This window comes from Sesamum indicum, linkage group LG8, assembly GCF_000512975.1.
Source record: "Sesamum indicum cultivar Zhongzhi No. 13 linkage group LG8, S_indicum_v1.0, whole genome shotgun sequence".
Classification (NCBI taxonomy): Eukaryota; Viridiplantae; Streptophyta; class Magnoliopsida; order Lamiales; family Pedaliaceae; genus Sesamum; species Sesamum indicum.
This window is the reverse complement of record NC_026152.1, coordinates 10,380,538-10,400,245: the sequence shown is the minus strand read 5'-3', so window position 1 is coordinate 10,400,245 and position 19,708 is coordinate 10,380,538. Positions and strand designations below refer to the sequence as shown.

At 37.6% G+C, this 19,708-nt stretch overlaps 1 protein-coding gene across 1 annotated transcript in view; it reads right to left on the bottom strand.

Moving 5' to 3' along the window:
- Positions 10,814-19,708, bottom strand: part of LOC105168187 (paired amphipathic helix protein Sin3-like 3) — a 12,343-nt gene continuing 3,448 nt past the window's right edge. Inside the window, exons 10-24 of the mRNA XM_011088145.2 lie at positions 18,696-18,771; positions 18,107-18,381; positions 17,874-18,028; positions 17,427-17,554; positions 17,100-17,354; positions 13,471-14,139; positions 13,305-13,363; positions 12,530-13,153; positions 12,309-12,409; positions 12,078-12,216; positions 11,827-11,979; positions 11,563-11,729; positions 11,375-11,486; positions 11,119-11,285; positions 10,814-11,037 (exon numbers count right to left, since the gene is read on the bottom strand). Of these exons, the coding sequence (XP_011086447.1) occupies positions 11,148-11,285; positions 11,375-11,486; positions 11,563-11,729; positions 11,827-11,979; positions 12,078-12,216; positions 12,309-12,409; positions 12,530-13,153; positions 13,305-13,363; positions 13,471-14,139; positions 17,100-17,354; positions 17,427-17,554; positions 17,874-18,028; positions 18,107-18,381; positions 18,696-18,771 (3,051 nt within the window). The 3' untranslated portion in view covers positions 10,814-11,037; positions 11,119-11,147. The remainder of the gene's footprint in view (positions 11,038-11,118; positions 11,286-11,374; positions 11,487-11,562; positions 11,730-11,826; positions 11,980-12,077; positions 12,217-12,308; positions 12,410-12,529; positions 13,154-13,304; positions 13,364-13,470; positions 14,140-17,099; positions 17,355-17,426; positions 17,555-17,873; positions 18,029-18,106; positions 18,382-18,695; positions 18,772-19,708) is intronic.

Genomic DNA, 19,708 nt, shown 5'->3' with positions numbered 1-19,708 from the left:
TATAAACAAAAACATATTTGCAATCATAACACTTACTTTAGGAGTCTTCTCCTTAATAAATAGTTAAGTGCGGCAGTGACCAATCTAATTAAAAATTTAATTAACCCTGCTAATGTGGCATCATAAACCTAATATATATGATTCGTGTAGAAATATGCGATCTTTTCGAGTATGTCATGAACTCGTTGTATTCCTCTCAAATATCTAAATAGGCCATGAGAAGAAATAAGAAGGTGAGGCTCGTTGGGTGCATCCCCAATTAAGACCCCAATGCTCAAATTAGTACGACTTCAAGTTCGAGATGCAAGGAAATGATCTCAAGTAATTAAGAGGTCGAAAGCAATAAATATAACATACCCCTAATATTCAGAAATGGGAGTATTATAGGCTCAAGCCTACAGTGCTAAGTGGGCCACGTAGCGTAATCTTGAAGGAAGCGTTGTCGGAGATCATATGATGATACAACAAACACATCTTTTAGGTCTGTTCACCGGCTTGTCGAAGCTGGTAAAGTCCAACGACCCGACCCATAGCCACCTGCGCGGATCTTGTGGTATTTTTCATAATTTTGCCCCAAATGGGGGTATATTGTTCTTTTTCCTTGATAAATGGGTATTATCCCTATTATTACTCCCCCACTTCTTCTAGTGTAAGAATTTGCACTAGGAGAAGTGGAACAGTCGTTACCTTTAGCCCGAGCTATCGCATCCATTAGTTTTGATACACGTGTCCACATCTAGGGAATCTGCTTGGCGTTCCTTTTCATGCACATCCTCTATAATATGGGTCATTTTGAATTTTGACCGTCGCTGTCAGAGTTCTCCGCACGAGTTCGCATTCCCATATGTCTCGATCTCGATCACCACCCATAAGGTACTCAAGTTTTCCTTTGACTTCAACTCTAGTTCCGATTCCTCTTCTGGGTCGTCAGCGACCTCTCCTCAATCTGGGTATGTAGTTATTCACGATGCTCCTCAACCTGGTAACATGGCAGGTCCCTCTAAGATTAGCAAACTTAGATCTTCCTTAGGAGTAGCAACTCGCGAGGAAATCCATACACATGTTAAATACCAAGAAATGTTAAATAAGAATCCTTGGGCCAGTGTTACTAGTACTATAAAAATTCCTACTTATCGTATCCGAGAGAGATACTTAATTTCTCATGATTATGAAATAATAGTTCCTAGGTTTTTTGATTGCATGCATCATCATCCTCAAGGATTTTGCCCTTTTTCTCTTTTACATTTTGAGGCTAGCTTGTGTCTTCCCTTAGCCATCCCTGTAGCCAGTATACTTCGTGGTCTAGATCTATCCCATGCAATTATCCCCTAACTCCATCAGTCACATCATTCTTTTTATCATAATAATGCGAGCTCTCCACCACGAGCTTAGCTTCGATAATTTTTGGTCGCTATATTCCTTCATGACCTTGAAGAGGTTAGGCGCTAGGGTTCTTTTTTTATACTTGTCTGCCTGCAAGGATTTTAGATTTAAATACGTTAAAATCCAATATGGGTCATTGGAGGGAAAAGTTCATCTTCATTCGACCCCCTTCAAGCCAAGAGTGGCCCTTCCACTGCGATTGGAGCGCTTCGAAACCAGAACCTATAACAAAATAAGGGGGGCTGGAGGGTGATATGATTAACTCTTGCTAGTCAAACTGTAGAAATGAGGGTGACAAGTTAGTTCTCGATTGGCCTATTTCAAATAACAGCTCGGTACTGTGCACTAACGCCGAGCAAGATTCGTGGGAACTGTATAATGCTTGTTGTTTGTCTTGCGATCAAGCTGCACTTCTGAAAACTCCGCACACTCGTCTCAAGGAACACCACGCCCATGTTCTAATGCAGGTGATCTTCATTTCCTCCCTTCGCATATTGATTTTTGCTCGTGTATTGATTTTATTTCTTTTCATAGGCTCCTGCTTTCAATCGTAGTCTCTCCCTAAAGTGTACTGGTTTTCGTCGGAAGCAGATTCTATCTGATCGCAAAATTCGTGAGAAGATAACTGAGTCTGCATCTCGTGAGAAAGAGCTTGAGGATCGCCAGGCGACCCCAGAAGCTAAACTCTCGAGCCTAGAGAGCCAGCTAGCACAATCTCAAGCTAAAATTGCAAAGGCGAAGGGCGATGACTTCAAGAAGGGAAATGATGAAGGGTTCTCCGCAGGACGAGCAACTAGTAGGCTCGAGGGGATTGTTGAAGATCAGCAAGGGTATATTCATTTTGAGGAGTTCAGAACCGCGATCTCCACTACACATCTCCAAGGAACAAGCTATTTTCTAAAGGCTCCCGCATTCTAGGTCCCCATCAAAATCAAAGCAGCCAACTTTGTAAATGACGGCATTGGGAAATGCAAGTCTCAAGTGGCCAAACTTCATGGATTTGTTGATGGTTTTGATCAGAATCGCCTCAACCCCAAGGAAGATACCCCCACTGCACCAAGGAGAAGATGAATTTGCTGCATTGATAGAGGAAGTAGAGAATATGGGCTGATTTTTAGATCCCCTTAGTAATTTTTGTCTAGAAACTATTAATGATCCCTTTTCCAATATCGAACGACCTCCTGCGGTAGACTCAAAGAATATGCTAAGTAGATGGCCCTTCAATCTTTTTCATGTAATCTTTGGATAGAAGAATAATTCCAGATTTACGCATTTAGTCACTCTATTTTTATCAACGCATTTTTATTTCAACCTTCTCGCATGTTAGAATCTTTGATTGGCGCGACAGATATATAGCCTCTTCCAGATCTAATTTGGGCGATATTTTGCAGATCAAATTCTTCTAATTAATTGCAATTTTTTTCAGATCAAATTCTTATGGTTAATTGCGATTTTTTTTAGATCAAATTCTTCTAATTGATTGTGATTTTTTTCAGATCAAATTCTTTTGGTTAATTGCGATCTTTTCGGATAAAATTCTTCTAATTAATTTCGATCTTTTCTAGATCAAATTCTTCTGATTAATTGAGATTTTTCAAATGCACGTATGTAGAAACCTTTTTCAGGTTTTTAATATGCCTTTCGTAAGCTCAAAAAGTGATCTTTTCTAGATCCCTAACCACGTCTTTACATTCAATTATGTTCATGATCTTTTCCGATCAACAAAAAATCAAAATAAAGTTTCTAATCTCCTCTACAAGTGACCTCACACCTCTAATTGCCATAAAATTTTTTCAAGTTGTGAACATTTCAAGTTCGCAGTAGATCTTCTCCTTCCATATTGAAGCTTGTATGCTCCTAGCTTTTTTAATCTCAACCACCTTGTATGGTCCTTCCTGTCCAGGGTCTAGCTTGCCCACATGCTTCGATACTTCCACCTTTTTTTAAAACTAACTCCCCGACTTGGAAATGTCTCGATTTTATTTTCCTATTATAGCTTCTCATCGTTAAGCCCCTTATGGTGTAGATCCTTGCATATGCACGATCTCTCTTCACTTCAATCATTGTAAGGTCGAATGCCCTCTCTTCCTGGTTCCTTGTAGGATAGTACTGGGATATTCTTTGTGTCTTTTTTCCAATTTTTGCAGAAATAATTGCTTTAGTTCCATAAATTAGACAAAAGGACTCTCACCTGTCACCAACCTCAAGATCGTTCTATAAACCCACAACATTCCTGGTAGTTTCTTGACCTACAATCTCTTAGCTCTCTCTAGCCTTGTCTTCAGGTGTTGGAGCAGCGTACAGTTCATCACTTCCGTTTGTCCACTCGCTTGGGGATTCCCTATAGCCGTGATATTTTGTTGTATTTTGAGCTCTTTGGACCAAGCTACGGTCCCCTTTCCTTGAAATTGGGTGCCATTGTCCGAGATCAACACCCTTGGAATACCAAATTTGCAACTTATGTTTTTCCATATGAAATTTATCACCTCCTTTTTCAAAAAATTTTCCAAGGCCTCTGCTTCTACCCACTTAGAAAAATATTCAACCGCCATAAGTATAAACTTCTTCTTAGCTGGTGCTGGAGGGAATGGCCCTAAAGTATAAATTCCCCACTGGTTTAAGGGACATTCTATCTTAATTGGCTCCATTGGAGTCGCTAGTGTTTGTATCAAAGTTGCATATCTTTGGCAGCTTCACACCTTTTTGCGAATTCCATTGCATGTTTAACCAAGGTCGCAACCTCCCTCCTAAGTGGTTTCCGCAACTTTCCTTGTGGTTTCTCTTACAACATATTGAGCTCTTTCCTCGCTTCGACATTTTAACAATGGCCCATCCGTTGTTCTATCATAAAGTTCATTTGCAATATTGTGAATCTTGTTACTTTAATTTTATTCGATTAGCCCACACTGGGTCGTTAGGGACGACCCCGTTCTTTAGATAATTAAGAATGTCGTCTTTCCACGACCTTCCCTCTTCCAAGGCTTGTACACCTGCAACCTCCATCACTGTTGGGTTTTCTCTTATGATTATCTTCACTTTCCTGTCTTTAATACTTGCAGCCATCGCTCCTAACTTAAACAAAGCGTCAGCCTTTTCATTCTCACTTCTCGGGATTTGTTGAATCGCGCATCTGCCAAATTTTGCTATCATCTCGTTCACCTTTTTTAGATACTGCACCACAGTCCATTTTCTAATCTCATAAGCACCCTCAATCTGCATTGCCGCTAGTTGGGAATCGGTATATACATCCAATTCTCTTGTACATGCCTTGTGTGCTAACTCTAACCCTAAAATTAGTGCTTCGTATTCTGCCTCATTATTAGTGGTAGAAAAGGACAATCTTGTTGCTACCTCAATTTCGATCTTTTTTGGTCCTTGCAATAAAATTCCAGCTCCACCATTGCTCGAGTTCGAAGATCCATCCACATGCAGTAACCTATCCTCATTTTTCTCCTATACCTACTCGCCTGGGAACTCCACAATGAAGTCGGCCAAGATTTGCACTTTTGTGGATGTTCTGCTTTGATACTCAATGTCATACTCACGCAATTCTACAGATCACTTAACTAACTGACCAGATGCATTTGGCCTAGCCATGATGTGCCTTAGAGGATGGTTTGTAAGTACCACCACCTTGTGGGAGTGGAAGTATGGTCATAGCTTTCGGGCCGTGACAACCAATGCTAGTGTTGATTTTTCTATCTACGTGTTTCTTCTTACCCCCCTCCCGCGGAGCATTTTACTAACATAGTATACCAGATTCTATACCTTTGTTTTCTCGTAGACCAACACCGAACTCACAACATCTTCTTACACCGCTAAGTACAGATATAGTGGCTCATTTTCTCTGGGGTTTGCCAACAACAGTGGTGAAGTCAAATATTGCTTCAAAACTTTCAGCGCTTGCTTGCATTCTTCTGTCCACTTAAAATCTTTTGTTTTACTCAACATTTTAAAAAATAGCAAGTTTCAATCTGTTGATCTATATATAAAGCAACTAAGTGATGCGATCTTACCTGTTAACTTCTGCACCTCTTTCAGCGTCTTCGGAGATGGGAGCTGCATAATTGCTCGATCTTCTTTGGATTTTCTTCGATTACTCTTTCACTGACTATGTAACCTAGGAACTTTCTACCTCGAACTCCAAAGGTGCATTTAGTCGGGTTCAACTTCATTCCACAAATTCGCATCACCTCAAACGCTTGCTTCAAATGGGGCAAGTGGTCGTCCTTTCTCTTGGTATTTACGAGCATGTCATCGACATAGACTTTCATGGATATCCCGACCTAATCCTTGAACATCTTGTTAACGAGCCTTTGGTGAGTTGTACCTGCATTTTTTTAGACCAAAAGGCATCATGTTATAACAATAAATACCATTCTCGGTGATGAAAGAAGTGTTATCTCTTTCTTTTTTCTCCACGAATATATGGTGGTATCCTTGTTACGCATCCGTCATACTAAGCAGCTCACATCCCGAGGTAGAATCCCCCAACAAATCAATTAGTGCAGTGGGTAACGGTCTTTAGGACAAGCTTTAGTTAAATCAATAAAATCTGTACACATATGCCACTTTCCTGAAGCTTTGGGCACGACCACGACATTTGACAACCATACAGTGTACTGCACCTCAGATACATACCCTGCTTCTAAGAGCTTGCTCACCTCTTCTTCAATGATGCAGTTCCGTTCAACACCAAATGATCTCTTCTTTTACTTTACTGATTGTGCCATTAGGTCAACGTTTAACCTATGGACAATCACCTCCGAATATTTACCTTTGAAATCTGAGTAACTTCATGAGAACGTATCCACATTCTCCCTCCAAGAGCTCGAACATCATTGTTCCAGTGCTCTATTCATGTGCGACCCTATTCTTGTGGTTCTATAAGGTTCTCCAATTACCAGTTATATTGTCTTATGTTTTTCCGCTCACTCGATCTGATCTGTTTTAAATTTTTTCTGATCATCAACATTTGCGATCTTGTCTTCTTCGCTCACCTGTCTTTTCATTTTCTCCTATTGCATGTCGTTTTTCAAGGACAAATTATAACATTGCCGAGCTTCATTCTGATCATAAGACACTTCCACTATTCCCATTCTTGATTGGGAACTTCATTTTCAGATGATAAGTAGATACCATAGCTAAAAAAAATTTTAAACCTGGTCGCCTTAAAATCACATTATATGCAAATGGGGTATCCACTACTAAAAATTTAGCCATTGTGGTTGTTCTTTTTGGTTCATCCTCTATTGATACTGGAAGATCAATAGTTTCAAGTGATGTGACCTCGCTACCTCTTAACCCTACTAATGGAGTTTGCACTGGGTTCAAATTTGCGTCCTCCAGTCCCATCCTTCTCAGCACATCTCGGTATATGATACCAACTGAACTGCTATCATCCACCAACACCTTATGCACAGAAAAGTTTGCTATGTCCATCCTTATGACCATTGGGTCGTTGTGATCCTACCTCTGCATTTATATCTTTTCGACTAACGTTATTTCTTCCTCGGGCTCCATATTCATTATTAACTCTTTTCGTCGATCCCCTCGAGTGCTCCTCTCATATTTTTTCTTGTTCTTCTGGAATCTCCTTCTATCAGTCCTCCCGCATTTGCATGTATCACACTTTTTACAGGCGCATTTTTTCTAGCTCCCATGTTTTTCCTTTCTTCCTTGTTTCTAAATCTCTCTTTGCTCCCGACGTACTTCTCATCCCTCTATTATCCACTTTATAATATTTCTCCTCTTTTCCCGACTCAAGCACATATTCTTTGAAGTATCCCTGTCTAACTAACCTCTCTATCTCGTCTCTTAATTGATAACAATCCTCCGTATCGTGACCCCTCTCTCTGTGGAACTTACAATACTTACTAGAATTTTTTTTTTCGTGTGTAAATCTAGTATGTCTCGACCATTGGAGTAAATTAAATTTTCTACCATCATCAACGCCCTAGCCCTCGTGGTTGCTAGAGGTGTATATTTGTGAAACTTGGGCTGGTATGGCAGTTCACGGTCATTCTCTGGTCGCGCGTGTCTATCTCTCTCTTCTTTCAAGCAATCTCGACCTCTTGCATGCTACTATTCTCTATCTCTCATTGCATTTATCTCCTCCTCAGTGATATGTTTCTCGGCCAACCTCATTAACTGTTTCAAATCTTCTGACGAGTCCTTTGATAAGGCCGATGCGAACGGTCCCTTCTTCAAACCATGAGTAAGGATATTAACCATTATATCTATCCTGAGGTCCTGCACCTCCAATTTCTCATTGTTGAATCCACCTATAAAACTCTTCAAAGATTCATCTTCCTTTTGCATGATATTGACTAAGTACATGGTAGAGTAATTCTGTTTTCTTTTACTTGCGAAATGAAAAGTGATCTTCACCAACTGTTTGAATGTTTCTATGCTCCCACTCGGCTAGCTGGTGAGCCATTCCTGCACTTTTCCTGTAAGGGTGGCAACAAACAATGTAGCACTAATAGGATCAAACTGACCATACAAATTCATTACCAACTCGAATGCAACCACGTGTTCCTGAGGGTCCTTCCTTCCATCATACTTGGGTAGGTCAGGCATTCTAAACTAGGGTCTTCCACCACATCTAGTATCTTGTTTGAAAAAGGAGAATTTCTATTTTGGCCTTCCATTTCTCCTTTCCTTTTCAGCTCATCGATCTGCCTACCCAACTACTTGATCCGCCTTCCTACATCGTTGACTTCAACTCTTGAGATGCCTGGTTCTCTTCTCTTCTTACTTTCTCACTAGATCCTACTTCAGAAAATTCAGTTTTGTGGTCTTTCTTAGGCTCCTCTTTACTTGGTACCTCTTGGGGTTCTCTTTCTACTTCGTTTTTCCTTAAACAACTGTGTTTTAATCTCTCATGCAATTGGTGTAGCCATCTTCCTCTTTTATTTTATCAATGCATTTCTACCCCTTTCTTCCATTACCCTCTGTAATTCACCTCTAATCAAATGCACCACTTGATCCCCCTGTCCTTGTGTATCCTCCATTGCTTTCATAGACACTTCACCGTTGAGGCTCCCTCTGCCTCAACTCAACAGGCGCTTCACAGGAATTTCCCACATGTAGTGCTAGATGATCTGGGTCGATATATTCGATCCCTCTGAGTAGGTCTTGAGTTCGTTTTACTCTTCCTAAATATCGAAGGGGTCCCTAAGAAGAAACAAGAATATGAGGCTCGTCGGATGCGTCCCCAACTAAGATCCTCTGGCACTCAAGTTAATTCTATTTCTAGTTAGAGATGCAAGGAAAAGATCTCAAGTAATTAATGAGGCTGAAAGCAATAAATGTAACATACCTCTACTGTTCCAAAATGGGAGTATTTATAGGCCCAAGTGTACTGTGTTAAGTGGGTCACGTTATCTTGAAGGAAGTGTTGTCAAAGATCGTGTGATGATACAACAGAAACGTCTTCCGAGTTTGTTTGTTGGAGTTGGTCACGTTCAACAACCCGACCCAAAGCCATGTGTGCAGATACTGTGGTATTTTTCATATTTTTGCCCCAAATGAAGGTATTTTTATCCTTTTCCTTGATAAATGGGTATTATCCCTATCAACACACATATATATATATATATTGTTGGCTCCCTCAAACTGTGGACTCTGAATTGGTGCTTGCATTTCATGTGCTATAGATTTCACCTGATTAGGAAACGATGGACTTCTTACATAAAAGTAATTGCATGGGAATAAGAATTTGAAATGGACAATTTAGACTAAAGTTATGACTATGACCACTGGGCTCTTACCACAGAGTTAATGAGTTATACTAAAATATGTCACCCTCTCAAAATTCTCCCTCATGTTCATTTTATTGGATTAGGTGTATCACACGTGTCCTTTTTTTATTATTTTTTATTTTTTAACTATTAAATGATGTTTTTATCCTTATTTATACACCGTTAATTTTCATCTCATCCATACTTTATTATTAGGAGAGAATACTTTTTTGATATCTCTCCTTTTTTTGTCTGTTTTTTATTTTTTATTTATTTTATTTATTCATCTTATAACTCCTACTATCCCATTGCTCTTTATATTTACTTCCTCCTTTTTCCATCCATCTCTTCTTAACAATAATTTATTATAAATTTATCAATTTGTATATATTTTATTAAATAAAAAATATTTTAAAAATATTTTATTTTAAACAGTATTATAAAATTTACACACACTGTGTGCCATAAATACTAGTATAAATGAATGATTTAGATTTTGTCAGTAGGAGCGTCAAGGTGGGTTAAGACCAATGGGTTATATTTTAAAATGGAGTTATAGGGGTAGAAGTTAAATAAATTTATATTTTAGATGGGTCGGTATGAATTGTTGTAAGCTCAATGTAAATTATTGATGAATCCAACATGAGTTTTTAATAGATTCAATCCAAAAAGTAAAATAAAAGAAACTCACTGTATCCCCGTCGGACGCACCCATAATTCTCTTTCTCCATACGCGCACACACACAAGTTCACATGTTTATTATTTTTATTTAAAATTATTTAGTCATTTACTTGATATTTTTATGTGATTTTTTTTTTATTTTATATTACAACTTGTGTTATAAAAATAATAAAGATAAAAAATTATCTCTCAACAAATATAGAAAATTTGATTGCAAGCTTGATGTTCGTTCAAGAAGAGCATTAAAAATTTTATGAATTATTTTGATAAATATAGTATTTTGTTAGATACTTAGTAGAATTTTTTACTTTAGAATTTAGCAAATGAATTTTAATATACTTGTCATTAGTTAGAAATGACGTGTAATACAAGTTTAGTCATGTTACGTTATAAGTAGTAACTATCTTTTTTTTTTATAGTTCATATATTGTCCTTTTATTGTGTGAAAATTTTGAAACCTTTAACATTATGTTTGGATTCATTGTTAGAATGTTTTGTGGAGATAGAAAGAGAAAAAAAGATAAATAAATATGTATTGGAGGTAAACTGTGTATGATTGAATTTATTTTTTGGGCTAATTTAAAATAATTTTAAATAAGTATTATATATTTGACGTTGTGTTTTGAGAGACAAAAATTACTGATCATTTGTTAAATTATTAATATATACTTATATATAGATATGTATATATATAAGTGTATATCTAATGTTGTGTTTTAGGAGACAAAAATGATTATTCATAGTCAATTCATTTTTCTTTTACATATACTTATATATGTGTGTATATTATATATATGTATTTATGCCAAATGAGATAAAAATACCAAAATATGATATTTCTTTATGAAGGCAAACATACTTCTTGTTTGGTGTTTAGCCCAATCATACTTCTTGTTTGGTGTTTCATTCTTTAGCATATTCCTGCAAAAATCTAAAATCCAGACTTACAGGAAAGTAGACAAGGGAATCAGTAGCAAAACAACATTCAGATCAGCAGAGAAGATATGGAAAGAGTACTTGAACTGCATTAACAAAAGGTTGGTCTTCATTACAGTGAACGAAAGGAACACACTTCCCTATTTTACATTACAAAATAACTCAGTCTACTCCAATGATGCTCAAATTCTCTCCTTTCATCACCTTTATTAGACTGGAAAGAGCGCACTGCATCACTTGAACGGAACTTTAGTCGATCTTACGGGTCCAACTACTACTCATTTCCGACCCCTGCATATCAAATAAAGTCCATTCACCACCAACCAGAAGTAGCTAGGCATGATAATGAGTAGACGAGCCTGCAACACGTACCTCCACACTGCCACTGGAAAAGTTCACCATCAAGTAAACAACTTGCAACGTTTCGCTCTATGGGAGGACCTGCTGGAAGTTCCACTAGGACCACTATTTTGATACAAATTCCTTCTCCTACTTCTTTTCCGATACAAGAAGTCTTCGGTGTCCAAAACATAAGCAGCCTATGATGTTCAAGGGATTGGAAGGTTATTTAGATTCCAGCAACAAAGTTTATAAGCAAAGGGAGAATATGTAGTTCAGGAAAAGTTACCTTAAATGTACTGCAATTCACCTTCATCTCCACGCCATTACGAATAATGAGTCCTTCCATGGCTTTGGAAGTATCGGCAATTTCATCTCCAGTTGAAAATTTTCTTTTGTTTCTGCAAAGTGAGGAGGATTATTAACATATCTTTGGACACACAGGAATTTAAGATAACTTTCTTTGTTATGTCGTACCTCTTCAAGAATACACCAGGTTTATCCTTTCGTTCACGAACAACTGAGCGGAGGAGTTCATCATTCAAATAAGCTGCAAAATTGGGGTCCATGGAGACAGCAGTTGGTTCAAGTTTGTCATGCTCATTTTTCATGAGCTGTATGGTCAAACGCATTGGAGAAGGCAACTGCAACAGAGTTCATCTTCATATGTTAGCACACCATTTGTTTTCACCCAAGAGAATGATCATTTTCAAATTTTTGACAAAAGCAAAAAAAACGTACGCATTCTATTCGATACAAGTTGTCTTCTGGAAGAAGAAAACGGGCATTCTCAAGGTAAACTGCATCAGCAAATGTTTCAGGATTTCTTGATCTTTCATATGCATAGAGCTGAAGGAGTTTGTTGTCAATCTCCTCAGTTGCAATTGTTTGCAGCTGTAGAAAATAATAGCAAGAGACCCTTTAGTCAACATGAACAACAAAGAAGTACTCAGAAAAGGGAAAAGATAACTAAAATAATCTTGTGCAACAACCTGTTTGACAAGTTTATGTATCAACTTGTCTAACGTAAAAAGGATGTACGATTGAGCACCAATAATAGCTCGGCACTCATCTTCAAACTTTGCGTTATCAAAGGATCCATTCAGCAAACTGTGTAGTGCATCCTTAAATCTGTTCAAAACCATCAGTTCAAGCTTATTAGCTAGTGTTTATACGAGTCTCATCCCAACAATTGAAAGTAAAGAGACATCTTGATAAGCTACCTAGCATATGAATCAGTTGGTTTTGCATCATTCAGTATCTTCCATTTGTTTTCATGAGATGATGAATGCAACTTGGCGCTATGCATTCTTTCATACAGCATCTGTTAATGAGGACAATAAGTTAGGCGATCGAATTTAATGATTGTAATAGAAACCGCAAAAGTTCAGCTGGAAGTATAAGCCTATTCCCTAAGTTAACATCGAGTGCAGAAACACCTCACCTGGTGAAGCCTGAAAAGCAAATAGAAGGAATCATTTCCATAAAAGATCTGAGAATTCTTCTCTTTGCCATGTAGTGCCATTGGGACTTTCATCGTAAGAGGCTTCACTGTCTGCAGAAATCTGTCAGATAATGTCATCATTCCTTCAGCGTCGTGGACATCGGCCACATCGTCTGCCTCACCTTCACTCTCAGCCTTGTGATCATTCTCGTGATCTCCGTCGTCATCAGGCTCTTCAGGAGAGCACTCTTCTCCATTAGCAGACTCACTTGCTGATACATCTACATTTTCAGAAGCATTCTCACTGTCTGAGGAGCCCTGAGCACTTTCCTCACCTTCATCATCAGCAATAGCATCAGTTTCTTCCCCTACCTCCTCAACAGACATTCCTTCTCCAATTACTGTGGTCCTTGGAGTACTTTTACGAGGAGTCTGCTCTGTTTTGGTACCGGTATTTTCAAATGCTGCAAAACTGTTCTCTTCAAGATTTCTGTTAGGAGACAATTCACCCTCTTCTCGTTCACTTTTAGTGCGAGCTATAATTTCTTCATGGCATTTCTGAGCTCTGACCTCTTCGGGCACTGTGCCAATCGAAGATAAAGTCGGTTTTGTAATAACACCGTCCTGCAGCATTAAAAAGTATTACAGTAATGAAATAACAGTAAATAAATATCTTGGACAAACTTAAGGATGACAAGTAACAGTTCACAATATCCCTTAAGACAATTCTTAAGGAATGTGAACAAGTCAACATTACCCAAAAACTCCAACGTACCTGTGATTTTTGACTAGGCATTGCCTCCATCCCGCAATCAGCAGTGGCATAGTCAGGTCCTGATAGAGGAGAAAAGGGCTCCATAAGTAGACAATTATCTAAAAGTTCAACAGAAAAATCTGGATGAAGGACCAGATATAGCTATATAACAAATAAATAATATTACCCTTCCATGTAGCTGAAGCATTTTCATCATTGATGCTCTTTTGTCCTGAGGCTTTTTGAGCAACTTCCTCTAAGAAACCAGCTTGTTTGCTAGCCCATGACTTAGCAGACATCATACTGGCATCAGTCTGCATATGTCTATTTTGGGGAACGTTGCATAATATTTCACTCTTACTAGCAATATTATCTGCACTAGGAGAACCATCAGCATTAACCCCATAATTACCATGTGCTGCCCTCACTCTGCTGGAGCAGGGATTCGGAAGGCGTTCATCTCTGGCTTTGGACAAGTCTGATGTTTTGCAGTGAGCAGCCTCATCAACAGGACTACCATTCTTTTCACCAATATCATCCACACTTTTGGGTGTTTGATTCTTAGCTTTGAAAGCATCTTCTTTGCCCTCTGAACTGGGAGGACGGGGAGGAACACCAAGCACTTGCTCAATGAAGGTTGTCCAGATCTTCATGACTTTGTCACGCTGTTCAGGTGTACAAACTTCTCCACAAGAGTATTTCATGAGCTGATACAGATCTTCTTGGATTTCTGGATCAGGATACTCAAATTGCATATGAGGTCTAATGGGCTGTTTATATCCAGCACCAACACAGAGGACCATTTCATCTTCGTTCAGATTCTTTTCACTCATTTCTCTGATCTCAGATAACAATGCTGAAACGATGAAAATTATAAAGTTAGATAAATGGACAGGAAACACCTACTACTTTTCTATGAATTATAAGAGAAACAAATAACAAAGGTAATAGAAACGAGCACAGTCTACTCTCTCTAGAAATTCAACAATTTGGGCCAAATACTATAGTTACTTTACTTATTCATGCTGCAATTCAAGAGAGGTCCTCTGACGGCCACTCAGTGGCTGACGTGTCCCACACAGTATTTATACTTATTATGAATCAAAAAAAAAAAAAAACATAATATTATAGAAGAAGTATCTATTAAAACAAACAAATCAATAAGTATCCATAAGTAAATTTATATATATAAATAAGTGAAAGCATCAACAACACCAATTGCGAGTAAGCATATAAAAACAGAAAATACAAACACAATGATTTCTGCAGCAACCAGAGAAAAATCAACTAGTCACCCTGATGAGATAAGAAACCTCAGCTACAGCTTCCCCTGCTAAATGAGGTTCTTTTTTCCACATTTTGAAATAAATTCGTGAATACAAAAAGTATATGAAATTGACTCTGATGCATCTAGGTGACATAAAAAAGGAGAGGAAAAGTAAAAAGAAAAGAACTCTTCATAGGTACAGAGCAAAAAGACAACTGTAAATCTATAAACATTAAATGTTTGTTGAGCAAATTCTCAGTAGTAACTCCAATTGTATTGAACCATTAAAAAGAATTAAGATAACCTCTACATGGGCCTAGCAAAATGTTAGTGATATCACTATCAAATATATGATTGCAGCATGCCTAAGAAGGATTTAGTGTGTAGGAAGAAAAATTAGTATAAGTCTACTCCGTTTCAAAATATAATAAACCAAGTACTTGAATATATCACATCATTTCTATTAAATTTCATCAATTTATGAAACTACTTTGGCACTTTCTGCCATTTAATTGAAAATGTGGTGGAAATTTAAAAGTAGGCGTCATTAATACAGTTTTCAAAGCTCCTTCCGTTTCATTCGAGTTTCAGAATAAGAACTCATGATATATTCTTGATCAAATCTTTTTACTCAATAAAAAACAATACAAAAACATGACACTTAAACAAATAGAGAAAAATAAATTTAAATATTTTGGTAAAAATTGATCTTTTTCACATAACCTATAATAACATTACTACAATAAAACACAGTTATTTGTTAGAAAGAAATGACAGTGCAGATCAAGATGTTTCAAATCCATGTAATAGGTAAGTAAAGAAACGACATTCAGGAACACTATTGCAGTGTATGATTCTTCAGAGATTGTCAATTAATAATCTAAAAGAACTCCAGTTAAACCCAAAACAAAAGGTAAGTTACTATGGAATCACGGTGAAACCAAAGAGGGAAACAACTGGAAGATAGAAATAACAACTATATGTACCACTTTTACCTGATTCTGAGAAATCAGTGGCGAGGATGTATAGCATTGCCATAAATAATGAGAAAGGGAGAGCCAGTGCAACCAAGTAAGAGGAGATGGGATAAGAAGAGAATGAGAAACAAGGTAGAAGAGGAGGTGGTGGTGGTAGAAGAAGGCGATGAAAACAAAGACAGAGAGAGAAACTTAAATGACAAAGGCTCTGAATACGACAAATACATATAGCGTGTAACTGCAAGCAAAGCAGGTGAAATATAATTAATATCTAAAGGACAGAAAGGGAAAATAATGAAAACGTATACGTAGTTGGCACTGTAATTGTGCAATGAAAATATAAACAAAATATTCACCAACAAGAAGCACTAAAACTCCGGCCAGCACGAAGGACAAACCACGGAAAAGGTGGCACTGGCTAAGTTTACAGCTAACGGTGTACTGACACCGTCACTTAAAAAAGACCCACAAAGCACAAGCTACAAACAAAAAGATTCAAAATAAGCCCGAAAATCAAACACCGTCAGTATACGTATTCTAACACCAAAACAATAAGTTCTAGAACATACAGAGACAGAGCCATCTTCAAATTGGCGTGAACAAAGCATGCATTAAAGGCAATCCGCACAAGATGCTACCAACTATTTAAAGCAGCATACGTTACATTGACCAGAAAAACTTGACACTACTATCGATGCTAGAGATGGACCTTGTCTTAAAGAATGAGAACTTGAAATTTTTCACAAAAAGCATTTAATTGGCTGGTCTAGTGTGTTAGGCCCCGTGCCTTTCACAGACAGAGGTAAGATACCAAGCGCTAGTGGATTTCTTTTTCCACTATCAAGCTGATGTCCATTTCCGCTCAAAATTGAGCCCCCACATTGTTGTAATGTAAGTTAAACATGGGGCAAGTTGGCTTGTTCTATCACAATTCAAATCCGGCCATGAGATTTCCTAAGTAGGCTCATTCATATTAGGTCTTATGGGCATGTACAGTTTGACGTGACATTCCCATATGATGTGCATAGTCTGCTTCTAGTCACATAAAAAAGTCACCAACAATAAACATTGGAACTCCAGCTAGCACAAATGCACACCAGTAAAGACGTGTTTGACCAAGTTCACAGTGAAGGGGAACAAACTCCATCACTTACAAGTTATCCCAAAAACCCCAAACTACGCATAATATAAACACAGGATGCCAGGACATCAGAAACCATCAGATTACATATCATAACACGAGAAATTTTCTTAAGAAGTTGCCAAGCACGAAATGCAAAGAGAATGAACGCCACCACAAAGTTAGCAAGAAAAGATAATGCATTAAAGAGAATCTGCATGAGATGTTGTGACTGTCTTGCATACATTAAACTGACAAGTAAAATTAGCAATTTTCTATGCTCTGCACCGACTCCACACTGGGTTGGCTATCTTTAAAATTTTGCAATCACTTGGATTCTAAATTTTGCGTCAATGATCATATCAATCATAATACTCAACATCACTTCTCGAATGAAGAGAAATATATCTCCTAAATTTTAACACAAGAGCCAAGTGAAATAACCTAATTACCTTTAGCGCTCAAGTTTTTTGTATCCTGCTGCTTAAAATAGAAGCTCCTGTGGTCGAGTGATTTGTGGTAGTTTTTAGCATAAATTTCGGCCCAAACTTTATTAAAATCAGCACGGCACCTTGCCCATTCTTCTTGTTTCTGCTTCAACCGGGTTAATATAACTGGCAGGGCAAGAGGTGCATTCTTTCTCAATACATCCATTACATCAAGCCCATGGTCGCCATACAAACGTTCAATGCACCGTAGGTTAAGCGCTGGAAAAAAGGAAATGTACCATTAACTTTGCATGAGATATACTATGAGGAATCATTAAAAAACTCACTAACCTGTCAAATGATCTTCGATACAAAATGAACTATCTGTCTTATTTGTATGAGAATTCATACTGTCTAAGAGTTCCTCAACTCGCTTGGCTGTTGCGTTCACAGATTCCAATAACATGTCAAGTTCAAACCTGGAATCATAATCAGATCTCCAAAATTTCAATACACATAAATACAGCAGATCCCCTGTTTAGTCTCCATTTGCAGAAAATGGAAAGGAGGAAAGAAGCTTCAAACGTTGGACATGGTTTTAACAACCTATTAACATCATGTGGGGAAATGCAATTTCAGGAAAGATATTTCAATACACATAAATACAGCAGAAGAAGCGGTTTACACTATAGGAGGAAATGCATACACAAGTCAGAGAGGAGGTAAAGATAGATGATAGGACATTCAAAATGGAGCGAAGTCATGTTAGAAACTCTTGAGCGAGTTTAAAATTTTTACCTATCATCTTCACATCTGAACAAGCTTTCTTCATATTGATTTTTGCGCATGTGTTTGAATGAGTAATCCTCACTTCCTGAAGTAACGGACACCCAATGGTCATTCAGAACTCTAGCACCAATCTTGGTTCTACGACTTGCTGATGGGATTGGGTACTGTATTATGGATATACCAATGAGATGAGTAAAAAATACTGAATACTCAGTTGTGTAAAATTGGATAGGTAAACCTACATTTTGCGGAAGAAGTCGATAGCTTGGTGTGCAGCGCTCACAGTTAGATAGATCGAGGTCTTGAATGGACTTCCACATGAACTTCTCTTTGCTCGCATATGAAGGCATCTTCTGTCCTAGGACATCTTTATTGCTAAAGGCCAGACCTCTATCATGTCTTTCCCTTTCTCTGTTATCGTGATCCTTATTTTTTTCTCTGTCTTCCCTATCATGGTCTTCTCCATCGCCATCCACTTTTAAAGATCTGAAAACTTGTTTATTGTTCCGCAAGCTTCCTGGATTGAGATAAATCGATTACAAATTTACAGATTTCATCATTCATAAGGCAGTTAAAATGTATCGCAACTTTCCAATATATTCCACGAGTTAGTAATATATAGTTCAGAAGAGACATAACAAATAACTATCAGCATGACAGATAAATGTTCTTTCAGTACATTTTTCCATAGAAGTATGAAGAAACAACTTTCATGCTTGAAGGCTTAAAAGATAAGACATCTGATGCAGTCAACTTGAATAGCTGGCCAGATAAACAAATGCATAGGGAAAAAGGAAGTACTAGTAACAAGTTACTATCATATTCTATTACCAGTCTTCTCAATGTAAGTGATGAAATCTTCACATGCCTCCATAAGTTCTGGATGTGTTCCAAGTAAACTAGCTACCTGATATGATAAAAATGTCAGTCCAGATTAGTGGCCCAGCAAAGGACATAATACAAGTAACCAAAAAAAATGACTAATGGCTAGCTATGCTTCCGAATTCTGATCCTCGGTTTCAATAATGAAGGGGGTATAGGTGGACATGTTGACCATGAAATTCACTCTACTGGCTGTTGATTATGATACTTACCAAATTTGAGAAAAATGCGGTTATCATGTAAAACTTGACTATAGGATTGATATTTTTCCATAGCACATGAAATATGTTGCTGTTCTATGTTTTTGAAATATTAGTCAGATTTTCAGTATCATACTTTTTCAGGTTTTATCATCAATACTAACCATTAGAGATATTTGTAATGATCATCAAGCAATAAAAAGAAGCTTAATACAACCTTGCAGGTAAACGAAAATGGAGTATCATGAAAAGTTTATTCCAACAGTGCGCTTGCCGTTGTTTTTTACTTTTTATTGTACATGTTGAGCACCAGATCTTTTCTTTTATGGAGTCTTCTTAAAACTTTACTGTAATGTCTTTTTCTCTAGCACTGTTACATGTAGCATTCAGTCAAATACTGTGAGATAACAGACTTAAGATCACAAAATCATATGGCAATTCTGGAAACACAAGTGGACTTGCTTAACCAACTTTTCATGGGTATTTGGCAGGTGTTTCAGATAACACTTTGACATTGCATGTCTTCATGGAAGTGTTTTCCAAGAGGTTAACATACTGCATGCAGCACATTTTCTATATCAACAAGTATAGAGAGCAAAGTGTACCAATGAGAAGAACAGCCTATAGAAGTCTTGCTCTCATTTTTATTGATTTATTATCTAGTTTAGTAATAATTAACATAGTGATTCAACTCTCCTCTGTCTTTGACCATGTAATCCCATGGAGCAGCCAAGGATGAAAAGGTTTCTAGATTTTCAGAGG